This window comes from Anoplopoma fimbria, chromosome 22, assembly GCF_027596085.1.
Source record: "Anoplopoma fimbria isolate UVic2021 breed Golden Eagle Sablefish chromosome 22, Afim_UVic_2022, whole genome shotgun sequence".
In the NCBI taxonomy this organism is placed as follows: Eukaryota; Metazoa; Chordata; class Actinopteri; order Perciformes; family Anoplopomatidae; genus Anoplopoma; species Anoplopoma fimbria.
Window position 1 is genome coordinate 12782328 of NC_072470.1, and position 13290 is coordinate 12795617.

At 40.6% G+C, this 13290-nt stretch overlaps 1 protein-coding gene across 1 annotated transcript in view; it reads right to left on the reverse strand.

The window, feature by feature from the left end:
* Positions 1 to 9825: 9825 nt before the first annotated feature.
* Positions 9826 to 13290, reverse strand: part of atp1b1b (ATPase Na+/K+ transporting subunit beta 1b) — a 5082-nt gene continuing 1617 nt past the window's right edge. The window contains exons 2-6 of the mRNA XM_054623908.1: positions 13098 to 13226; positions 12146 to 12301; positions 11850 to 12034; positions 11541 to 11624; positions 9826 to 11451 (exon numbers count right to left, since the gene is read on the reverse strand). Of these exons, the coding sequence (XP_054479883.1) occupies positions 11191 to 11451; positions 11541 to 11624; positions 11850 to 12034; positions 12146 to 12301; positions 13098 to 13226 (815 nt within the window). The 3' untranslated portion in view covers positions 9826 to 11190. The remainder of the gene's footprint in view (positions 11452 to 11540; positions 11625 to 11849; positions 12035 to 12145; positions 12302 to 13097; positions 13227 to 13290) is intronic.

The window sequence follows — 13290 nt, forward strand, 5'->3', positions numbered from 1 at the left end:
GTTGGACAGCCTTTAGGAAAAAAAGATACAAATGACCTCAGGAACACATCGTAGGAACATCTGGAGATCATTTCAGAAAATGACTTGGGTGAGAATAGCTGGAACAAGAACATACGGGTAGAGTCAAATGTCATTTCTCTAAATTTTCTATAAATCATTTAGTTTGAAAATAACTAGAATGATTACAAATCAAATTGTGAATATAAGTACGAGTATCAGTTCAGCAACTAAAATTAGATTTTCTCATTTATGCATTTTCAAAGCCTATTTAAAAATCAATAAAGCATGATTTCAAGTTATTGAAGTGAGACTTTTTCTGTGTAAACCGGATAAATAAAGAGGTGCTGATGTAGCATTTTATGTACAGAAAGAAATCTGTTCTACTTAATTTAATATTCTTCAGTTGGAAGTGCATCAAAAAGGCATGCAAAAAGAACAAAAGATTTATAAGAAATATTAACAACTAAGAATTAGTGGAAAAATATAAGTTGTATAAGAATAAACTGAAATAACAGAAGAAGGAATAATGTAATAAAATATCCGATGATAGTAAAAATGACTTGGACAGTAATCAATCGTACAATGTTTATATCTGTGCAGTTTTCCTTTGTGGGATATATTAAATTAAATATTATATATTAAATAAAAAAATGAAATAAAATAAAGATCATCTCATATAAATTAAATTGATATAGTTAAAATTGCAAAAAATAAAATAAAAAAAAAAAAAAATATCTCATAAATTAAATTGATAGTTAAAATTGCAAAAAATAAAATAAAAAATAAAGATCATCTCATATAAATTAAATTGATATAGTTAAAATTGCAAAAAAATAAATATCTAAATATAAATTAAATTGATAGTTAAAATTGCAAAAAAAAAATAAAAAATATCAATATAAATTAAATTGATAGTTAAAATTGCAAAAAAAAAATAAAAAATAAAGATCATCTCATATAAATTAAATTGATATAGTTAAAATTGCAAAAAAATAAATATCATCTCGTATAAATTAAATTGATAGTTAAAATTGCAAAAAATAAAATAAAAAATAAAGATCATCTCATATAAATTAAATTGATATAGTTAAAATTGCAAAAAAATAAATATCATCTCGTATAAATTAAATTGATAGTTAAAATTGCAAAAAAAAAATAAAAAATAAAGATCATCTCATATAAATTAAATTGATATAGTTAAAATTGCAAAAAAAAATAAAAAATAAAGATCATCATATAAATTAAATTGATATAATTGCAAAAAAAAAATATCTCATAAATTAAATTGATATAGTTAAAATTGCAAAAAAATAAATATCATCTCGTATAAATTAAATTGATAGTTAAAATTGCAAAAAATAAAATAAAAAATAAAGATCATCTCATATAAATTCAATTGATATGGTAATGATTAAACGGTAAATAGACTGTACTGGTATAGCGCTAATGATTCATACAGCATCCGTACACCTGCTGGAGAAAGTTCATGTCTTTTGGAAATCAAAAAGAAGTAGATGGAGGACTTTGAATTAAAATTGTGTGATGATAAAGTTGAGTGCTTTTTAGACGATATTCCTTGGGTTCATAATCGATCATAAAAGAACACGGAGACGACATACTGACTATATGAAAGGCAAGATATCAAAGTCAGTAGCAACCTGTATAAATCTAGAGATATTCAAGTCTAAGGCCTTGTTTATCATTTATTGCTCACTTATACATCCGTACATGACTTATCGTGTGGAGGTGTGGGGGTCAACCTCTAAAACATTTATAAATAAATAAAACAGTCGTGTTACTAAACGAGTTATACGTATTATGAATAAGGCTAGAGTAACTATTTATAAAATCTCACAAATGATTTGGTATATTATAAAATATTAAAACATTAGCATAAGAATGTGTAGCTCACTTTTGGGTTTTTTTTTTGGTGATTTTTGTATTTTCTTAAGAGTAGCTTCAATTGATAAGAATGTGATATTGAACAATAATGATAATACATTTTATTTGGATACTCAAAGGAGACAAAAACAATAAAACAAAAACAGAGAGAAAATTAAAAACATGATATAATAGCATTATGCTTCTGCCTTTGCCTTTTTCAGCCATACTGTATACTAGATTTTATACAGGCTAAATGTATAATAAAATACTACTAGTGGTGATCGTTGCCTTTTACATAGGAGTCACAGGGCCCACATTCATTCCAGTGTAAAGGAAGATGAGTGGCGGCTAACTGCCTGACGACAGCTTCCGTCTGGGTTTAGTCCCATCAGCTCGGCGTGTTTCTCAGCACTGCTAACTCAAATCCTTCTCTCCCAGATTACAGCGGCTAAAATTAGATTCTCAACCCGACTGCGACTTGTTGAGCTCAGTCCTTTCGGAGAAGTTCTCTTTCCTGGTGACCACCACACAGGTGTGACATTAAAACACAATCACTGTCCACTGTGTGAACGTAGTGTACCTGAATGTGAGTGATGATGATGATGATGATGATGATGATGATGATGAGCAGTTCAGACGCTGAAGAAAAGTCAGGGTGAGCTCTGAATAAATCCCATGCTGATCCCCTTGTTGGTTCTTCCTCCTTCACATCAACGGGAGCCTGGCGGGAGAACTCTGAGACGTATGTTCTACAGGAGCACAGTCCCTTCTGTTCATCCACCCTGCTCGACCTCAGAGGATGAAGGGAGAGGCAGGAGGAGGAGGGGGTGGAGGAGGAGGAGGAGGAGGAGGGAAGCATTTTCTATGGCTTTAAACTGAGCCATAGAAATTGATCTTAGTGATACAGTCCATCAATCATGACACAAAACAAGTTATTGTCCCCGATACTGGATATTTACGTATGTTTCTATATGATATCTGAGCTTATTTGACCTTTAAGTACATTCTGATATGACTCGCACACAAAACGGAGGTTTCCTTTGGACACTGCAAACACGTATGATGTCATTATCTTACATGGAGAGTCATCGGATGGGCATGTTCTCTGTTATAAATATCCCTGGGTAGATAAACAGCACTGATTGGAGTCGGAGCCACCACTTTATTTATATCCTTTCCACTCCCGAGTAAATCCTTTTAGTGTGTGGACAGCTAAAGTGAGACATCAGGACCACAGCAGCGGGACAATCCCCCAGCATGCTCAGCTAATCTCAGGCCCCTGAGCTCAGTGTGTGACAGCTGGGAGCTGCTGTGAAAGCGAGAGCAGCTGATCACCAGAGAGTGTTTCCCCGGGGGTTCATCAGTCAGTCCTACGGTCTCCTTCAAGGTCACTTCTGCTAATTTCGCCTATTGTTGTATATGTAGAATACCCCCGTAGTGTGCTACTGCCAAATTCACCGTAAAACACATTCAGTAATTGTCTAATCGTCATGGTTATCTGGCTAATTGGCAATCCAAAGATGAAAACATGGAGGTGCCATCAGTTAAACACTCAATTTACCATGTGCCTGAGTCTACCTTCGTTCTATGTTCCTTTCCCTTTTATACGAGCTTAAACAACGTAAAGAAACTTTTACTTGATATACTCCTAGTCTTAGTAAGTCCTTGTTTATTATTCATATATATTTTAATCAACCTAAAAGTCAATGTATGAGTAAACCATTCACAAACTGACTCTGTTTGCCGTTTTCTTTGCATTTGTTCTGATCTTCTTCTATAATTACTGACTCACTATCGTGTGTCTTTATACAGCTTGAAGTTTATTAAAGTTACGTATAGTTATGTTCCCGATGGCCATTATAACTATCTCTATTTTTGTCGTATAATTGTTCCATCTATTCAATCTTTAATTGATCAGGTTTTATTTAGTGATTCATATCAAACTGAGACGGCACAAATATGGTCAACTATGGAAAAATGAAATAGACTATATAAGTAACTGCTATTAATTCTATAAAATAAGAATATATGGATGGAATAAAATGACAGATCTGTTGAGATTTGAAAACATTATGAATATTGTATTTCGTTTCTGCTCATAGATCCGTCTTTGTATTAATACCTCTTTCCTTATTGGATCAAACACAGCGTATACGGTCGGACTGCAGCCACACAGCAGAGCCAGATTAGCTGCTGTAAATGAGATTAGAGTTAATCTGTTGATGCGTTTTAGTGAGCAGATGTTATGGATCACAGTTCACACTGATAAACACACGCTGAAGTGGGCTGGCGTGTCGGGAAATGCGACACAGCAAAGGATCTTTTTAATGACATTTACAGTGTTTATCGAAAACTCTCGCCAGGAACTGAATGAATACAGATTAGAAGAACCCACTGCAGGTTACGGAACCATGGGTTCACTATTTCAATGCTTCAAATCGTGCTTCGTGTTGCATTGTATTATTGTAAACCATAGGAAACAGTTTTCAGAATGCTTATTAGGTTTTCTGTATTAATGTTATTATAGTATAATGTATGAAATGTATCTAAAATTGGAAGCATTCGTTTTCATTTCATTTCAGTCATACTGTTTACACCATATAATGTACAATATATATGCTTCCTTTAGACAATATTGTCAGAAAACACTCCAGATACTTTGCGTTGTTATGCAGATGATACCCAGTTATATCTATCGGACGAAACCAACCAGTTCTCTAAACTTCAAGCATGTCTTAAGGACATAAAAACTCAGATGACCTGCAACTTCTTGATGTTAAACTAAGACAAAAAGTCCAGATCGCCTCCAAAGTCAATAGTCTTATGATATAGTTTCTCTGGACGACTTCGCCCTGGCATCCAGTGCCACCGACTTGAATATGTGATGAATGCTGAGTACTGCTCCAGTCTGCAGCCTCGTCAAGTGCGTCCTGCAGGGATCAGTTCTGCTGAAGCTGGTCTCCAGGCTGCAACGCTCACTTCACGACACGGGAGGTCATCCTTTTATAATCGCATGCCCCTTGTGCATTCATAATTGCCAAGCTGCTTTGGATGCAGCTCGTTGTCTCCAGCGTCTCCCAGGTTGCACCGCTCACTGAATCCGCTCTTAGACAGGATATTAACAGTCGGTATTTCAAAACAATGATTTAATACTCTGGACTAAGAGAGCCAAACCTCTTGGTAGTTCTAAAAGAACAGCAAATGAAATAATAGATTGAATAACTGTGCAATTCTTTCCTTTCATTCTTTAGAGAAAAGGGGTGAAGTGCCCTCTAGGATTCTCTTAAATGGAGAAAACATGATGCATTCTTTGATATGAAGAATAATACTGAAATACTTTCGGATTGTAATGAAAACTACATACGCTAAGGAACAATGGGGGAGCTTACGGGCAGACCTGGGGGAGAATAGACTGGTAGTTGATATCCCCAGCCGTTCTACTAATTACTAGTAACACTGTGAACGAAATACTGAAACTAAACTCAATGAATAAGAATTTAAAAGATAAATATTGTTCTGAATAAAAGGTAAATTGAATGAAAAGACTGGGAATTTAATCAACAATCGTGTGTGATATAAGATTAGGATCGGCGCTACATTTTGGCAGTTAATATGAGAAAATAAACCGGTGGCATCATGTTGTAATTCCCAGCGCTGCTGATGCGTTAACGAGCTGCTGACTGAGCGAGCACTGATCCCACTCACCAATTAAATTAATTACAGCCTCGCTGGCAGCTTTGTCTGCCTCCCCACAAGACCAAGGTGTCATGTGGCTCCTGCATCACCCAACCCAACGCCTGCACTGCCCCAGGTCAATTCAGTTCACCTACAAAACGACCAGTCCATCCTCACAGAGACACACTAAACGGAACAGAGGGGGTTTCTTTACTATCAAGAGGGGAAAATACAAAGTACTCTCAAGTCCAGAGTCAAATAAAAAGCCTTTAATATGGCAAACCTGCTGGTCTGTCAGCCATGTGATATTGAAGGCTTCAGACCCAGAGGGCCTTGGATTATCTCCTCTTGTGTGCAGATGTCGAGCACCGTTGTAAGATGAGTGTCGTTTTAAACACTTTGAAAATCTGATTATAAAGCATAGACCTACTCCAATTGTTTTCATCACTTGGTGAAATGTACACCAGTCATTTATATGTCCTTCTTTTTAAAAACACTCAAACATGTCCTCCTGCTCTCCTTGAAAACAGACACGTCATAGCAGTAGCCTCAACAGCTTTACATTGATCTTAACGGAGTGGACCCCAGGAGAAATACCCATAAAGAGGTCAAAGAAAAGATAATTGTTTATTATAAAAGACGTGTGATTAAAAAGTCCTAACAGAAAGTCATTGGCGCTTAAACACTACGGGGATTTGTAATCCAAGAGCGTTTGCCCTGAGGAGCAGTTATGCTGCTATAAGCCCAGACTGCTGGAGGACTTCTACCAGACCTGACACATATAACACGTCAGTAATGATTTTCCTTACAGCTGGAGAGATGCTGCAGATCCTCTTTACACTCCTGTCCGCTACAGTACTGCTGTCAGCAGCGTGACCAGGTTCATGTCATTTGATATGGCTGACGCAGCACTACCGCCCTCTTGTGTTAAGGTATGTTCAGAAGTACTGCAACATATATAAATAGTCTGCGGCGCCTAGACTCTACAGGATTTGCTGAACGAGTAGGCCGATGAAATGATGAATCTGATGAATCTGCAAAGACCGGGGGTGATGGGCGGGTGGAGGGGAGCTCGTTACAGCAGCATGAATGTCCTAAAGAGAATCTTACTTAAAAAGGAGACTATTGGATGGATGTCATGATTGACAGCCCCCAAATAACAAAAGCAAGGGAATTATGAGTGAGCATGCCTGAGATGAATGAATAGCAGGATATATGAGAAATGAATTACAAGTCTTTGTGGCAGAACGTTTGCTAGAGCTCCATTTCTATCAGGAGAGACATGAAAATGAGGTGAATTTATTATAACAAATGGTGTGTGAAGATCTTGACAGAGAGCCGTGGCATTTAGACTCTACAGGGAGATTTGTAATGCAGCAAAATAAATCCCAAGAAAAACACAATATCTCCTCCAAACAGGAACGGAATAGGTCATGAATAATGAAACTAAGATGGAATAATCTGTTAAGAATGAAGCATAATAATGGGCATGTTAGTGATTAGAATCAACAATGTACCTTGGATGAAAAGACCAATTAAAGCATACTGAAAAGGGATGACATACATAAAAAAAGATTTAGCTTAGGAAGTAAGTCTCCATTACCTTCCACTTTTACACGTCATTCATTCGTTTGATAAGACAGTGACGACCTGAAAATTTTGACCATAAGAGGTCAACAGTGACCTGAGAATTAGTAATATACTGGATCAGATGGATATGAGGTCAATTACCAGAATACTAATGAAGTATGACAAATTGGCAGAGGGCAGTGAATATGTAGGGATTAGCAGAATAGCAGAATCCAATGAATATGACAGCACTTACCGGATGCGATGGGATATCAGAATATGATGAATATGAGCAATCGATCAGAAGCCATGAAAGTGTAGTTCAGAATTAGCAGAAGACATAAATATGTGGTATACATATACATGACTGTATGACATGAATGAAATAGCAGTAACAAACAGACCATGATGCAAGGTGTGCGATTCGTTTACCACAATACGAAGAAAACTATAGTAGGAGTCATGATTTACCTGTCAAACAGTAAATTAACCAAACAGAACCAGTTAACTAGCAGCCTGACTACTAGTTATCCAGGTTAGACAACGGTTTGGATGCCACCGAGGCTGCTGCAGCAGTGAGGGACGCTGATGAGGAAGAGGCTGAGGCGTGCATGGAATGCTTTCTGGATTCAGCAGGAGAATGCGGCGATCAGGTTGTTAGATGCACAGAGTGTCCTGGGGTAACAGCAGGGTGACGAGTGGGAGAAGATGACTTGTCCTTCCCACAAGATGTTGTCTACCCTCGTCGGTTTATACTGAAAACACACCGACGCTGGGCTGATGAAGGTCGTGTTCACGTGTTAGCTAGCCGTGCTCACTCTAGGTCTCTGTCCCCACAACGGCCAGGAGCCATGCAGTAACAGCTTTTAATCCTTCCACCGGTGAACTCGCCCGTCGCTATGTAGGGCATCTTAAAAATGTCGGCAGATCTGAGAAGCATCTTGATGCCCTCAAAGCAACCTGCACCTGCTCGCTGTCTCTAAGGTGGACCTCCAGTCTTTTTCCCACCCCGGAAAACTACACCACCATCAGGCACAATCCCAGTCACTTCTTCACATTTTCACAAATAACAATCATCCTTTAAAATATGGATTACTGATGAAATTTCTATCACCTCCCACCCTTTGCGGCGACTTATTAGTGATATCCCAGTAAACTAATGACAGGAAACGAGGACCAGGAGTCTGCCAGACCGCCGACAAGGCCAGCCTTTGTCTTGGACATGTGGACAGGGAACCTTAGACAGATTGCCTGGGGACAGGGCAGACAGGCAGAACCTCTCAGGAGGACCGGCAGGAAGACAGCCAGACTGGCGGAGTACATCTATAGAATGGCGACAGAGGCAGGACCACTCTGAAGGCCAGCGACGAGTCCATTTCGGAGTTCCTGGAACGGAAACTTCTGGTGCCATACCAGAAGTTTCCGTTCCAGGAACTCCGAAATGGACTCGGTCAACTGGCTGACTGGCTGGACCCCTCTGGAACCAGGCCTTGGAAAACTTGGGGCCAGTGAGGACAACTGCCAGCTACTGACCCGGTTGTAGGTAGGTCCAGTGGATCGCTGGGAAGAACCATTGAAGTGTTATGGCCCAGCAGGAACTGGAGGTGTAGCGAGCACACGGGGGAATAGGTCAAGTAAAATAGTTCCTAATCAAGTCTGTCTTGTCCTTCTCCTGCCAGCCAACCACACACAACATGTGTGTGTCACATGACAGAGCGTTATCAGGAAAGAAAACCTCGGGATGGTCCACGGTGCGTGAATGAGATAGGGGTCGGCCTACTCCCTTCCTCCATCTCATCAGATTATGGAATACGAGTGTTGCCCTGCTGATTCAAACACATGCATGGTTCAACACATGTACATATATGGTGGCCCAGAGGTTCAAAACACAAAAACATTGAAGAAAAGAGCCAGAATGCCAGGATGTGATCTGGGAACCCTCTGGATATCGCCTGGCGATGATTAAGCTTTTCATTGATTTAGAATCCGATCATACATGTTGTATCTCAACTCCAACTTCAGCCTTGCATCTGAAGTTGCCAATCAGATGTCAAACAGCGAGTTGCTCAAGAGTAGATCAGTGGGGAGGACCTTGGCTCCTCCAGTCCGTCAAATGTGACTGCAGTGTGTGAGTGTAATCGTCTTGATTGGCAGGTGGCACATCGAATGGTCTGCCGTCTGTGTGAATTTGTGAATGACGTGTTGTGTAAAGTCTTTACCATTTACCATTTAACAAACAGAGGAGCATCTGTCCACAGATAAATAGCTAATGGGTTCTGAGATTGGTATGTTCTTATATGTCCAGAAGACCTTCCAACATTACTGTTGTTGGAACAGAGTATTGATAAGATAAGATAATCCTCTTATTAGTCTCTCAACGGGATCATTTGCAGAGTAGCTCCTAGTAGTAATCAAATCCTAAAGATCTCCATCCGTACCTGAAGGCCACCATGGCTCTCTGAGAAGCTTGGAAAGAAGAGGGGTGAGGAGGCAAGTGTATTTAGTTTGTGGAAATCTGCAACCTCACCACTAGATGTCAATAAAGCTTCACACTGTTATCGAGGCATGTCTGCCCTGAACAGTAGCAAGATAACCATGGAGTCTAAGCATAGAGAGTTTTGTCTTCCCGTCTGAACTTACACTAGAGCTTCAGAATGAACATCTCGCACTAGAAGTGAAAACGCAAACACAAGAGGAAGGTCCATTATGACTTTATTTGTTTCTATCTTTGATTAAATGACAAAGCTGGATGAAATGGTGTAGAGTTGACAGATGTCAAAATTCAAGTAGTGTGTTTTACATCGACATGAAATCCTAAGGAATATAAAAGCCAACATCAATAATCATCTAAAGCCACTGAGCTCTGGAAGAACTCTGGTCTTTTTTAAAATGCATTAGGTCAGGTCGTTGTGGAATTAAACGGTTACCTGTTCATTCTAAACTACATTCATGGCCTCGACACAAATCAGGAGTTAACGACTGACATTGACTTTAGCACTTAACATGAGATCTAAAAACGAGTACTGCGTTGCTTCCGATAGACTCTTCAACTCTTCACTTTGGTATTGCATTTATACATGACAATATTCCGCAAAGAAACAAAATGTACAACTGCATAAATATAAAATTCTTTCACCACGTTTAATGGCTGAAACATTCAGAGAGTGACACCACAATGCTGTGATGAAACGATTCTTTAAAAACTCGAGTCAGCACCATTGCCCAAACAGCAGGCCAGTGTCGAACAGGCTGGACACACAACTCTACATCTAAAAAGGTAGAAATCAAAAGTAAAAAGGCATGAAACCAAGTGTTAAAACCCCTTCACACACTTCATGATTTTAAAAAAAAAAAAGCAATAAAGAAAAAAGGCAAAGTAAAAAGAGTCTCCCGTGATCATATGTAAAAGACAAAAAGAGGAAAGAAGTTCCCTGGAGTGCAGCCTTTTCCTTACACAGACCAGAAGAGTGCAGCATAAACTATTTCAATCATTAAAGTGGGAGTGTGTGTTCGTGTCTGACACACAGAAAGCCTACACTGCTAAAAAGCTCGCTCACAGAAGAAGATGAGGGACAGCGTGGTTGGGGAAAAGGACCAGATTCTGCAACTAATGCACACTCGGAAAAAAAAAGAAATATAGCTAGAGAAAGCACACACGGCAGCGATATGCAGAGGGGACAAAACACAGCTAGCTACGCGTCAGAGATGGAATTAAACTTTACAGTCACCTATGAACAATGTCCCATGGCTTGTGGAAAAAAAAAGGTCTCATTTACGGCTGAATAAATATTCTTATTAGGCATATTGCTTCTTTTCCTTTAAAATTACATTCTAACGCTAGACAGAAGTGTAGAAGCTAGTGGATGAAAGCAGAGAAGATTACACATCGGTCCCCCTAGCAGGTATTTTTCCTTTCATTAATTCATTCAAGACTATTTGTGATTGACTGAACCGCTACAACCCCCCCCCCCCACCCCCTCACTTATGAGCTCCTACATTTAGATGTGTATTTAGTTTAAGGACAAAGGGGGGGCAGGGAGAGCGCTATGGTCCTGATGGCGGTCATAAATTGTTAATGGTGAACTTGATGTCAAAGCGTCCCTGGTAGCGATCCTTGTCGCTGTAGTCGATGTTGTCTCCGTACACTTTGCACTCGATGCGCAGTTCAGTATTCAGGGTCAGGTTGGCGAACTGCAGGGCCACCAGCGGCTGCAGGTAGTGGGGGTGCTGCAGCTTGCCGTAGTACGGGTAGTACTGCAGGGGGAAGCCGCCGCCGATGCCGAAGTACTTGATCTCCCCGATTTTACCAGCATCCTCCTCTCTCTGCAGGGACGGAGAAAGAAAACGTATCAGAGAGCATGCACACGTGTTTCAAGAGAAAGATCGTTTTAAAAAAAAAAAAAGGTGTGTACCTTGTTGGTGCAGAAGATGGGGACGACATTGGGCTGCACCTTGTATTGAGCCTCGTCAGGGATGCTTTCATTAGAGGTAGGAGGCTGGACAACAAAGACAAGTTATGAATGGGACCGGACTACAAGACTAGACATCCATGAAATACTTTGACACTTAACAAGGCTCGGGTGTCAGTCAGAAAGAACATTTAAAGTCTCAAGTCTCTGAAGGGAGCACCAAGATGTACAACATGAGGTTCTGGTGTCCGCTGGTGGCAGCTGGCCAACTCCAAAGTCACACATTGAGAAAACTTCTACATTTGAAATCACCTTTGGCCGAAAGTTGACAATCCTGTTGAGCTTCACTATCACGCAGGGCTTGCCTTCTTTGAAACCGAAGTCGCGGTCCTCGATGCCGGAGCAGGGTCCCAGCCAGGTCCTGGAGAAACGGCAGGCCTTCCTGATGCCTACGTCGCTCTCCAGGTCGCCCCGGTGCTTGTATTCTGCAGGCTCCTCTGGAGGGGGAACAATGACGTTGAAACGCTGACGGGCCATAACAGAAGTGCAGTATTCTTGCGTACGCTGACGATGGAGCTCTATTCTCTTGTCACATTTCTGAAACCTACCTCCACAGTCCTCGTACTTCATCTGGTCCCTCTGGAACTCTTCGTCATACTTGGCCAGGAACTCCTTCAAGGCCTTGGTGTAAGGCATGTAGGTCTCAAAGTCGTTCATGTTGAAGCCCATTTCAGATTTCTCTGATCGTGGGGTGTGCGAGAGGCCTGCAGGGAGGGCAGAGGTTACCAACAGTCGCGTACGACACATGTATCACGAATTCATCGTGATGTTAAACCTTCAGATGGACAGATTTCTGCAGATTCAGAGGAGATGATCAGTGTGACCGTCGTGTCTCTGTACTGGACTCAGATAGAAGTCACATCAAAGGAGCTCGTTCATCTGTTAGCTGCACATTTAGAACGCTGTCAGCTTGAATCAGCTGACCAGAGGCCATGTTATTGACAGTGAAACCTCTTGTTGATGACCTCAGATGAGCACAATGCTCAAGGACACAAGGCCTCTTGTTCACTGTCAGTCAGTAGTCGACTGCCGCCCCTCCTTGCTCCCTCCCGTGACTCTATACCGCACATGCTCAGTTTGGCACGCTAAATCCCAACTGACCCCCCCGCCTCCATGGAAACCAGGCTGAGGTGTGCACACAGACACACTGAGGCCATATACCTAGAGTCCATTTACAATATGCCTGAGGGAAAGGTGAGAACCAAACACAAAGAAACGTGTCATCAGGGAAGAACAAAGGATTACTATCGTTTAGGATTTGTCTTTGAGTGAAAACTGGGATTGTGCTGCAGAGTTTATCGGCCTGGAAGCAACATATTGACACATGAGCTTTACTCCTCTTTCTGTTGTAAACTACGGAGAAAAAAAGCAATACTTTTTAACTGAAATGTGAACTTCAGTCCCGTCTCTGAGGCAGTGCTTTCACTCTGTTTGTCTTTTCTACGTGGCTACAGAGGACCTCAGACTCCTGACAGACAGGGCGTAGGTGTAACTTCTCACCGGGGGGTGCGACTCGGTCCTGCCAGGTGGGCTTGTTGTTGCTCAGGGTGAGCAGCAAGGCTTGGATGGTTCCGATGAAGATTCCAGCCAGGCAGCCATAGAAAACGATATAGAACCCTATGATTTTAACTGTGAAGAAAAAGAAAAAGAATGCGTCAGTACAGAGCGAGAGAGAGAGAAGGTAAAAACAGAA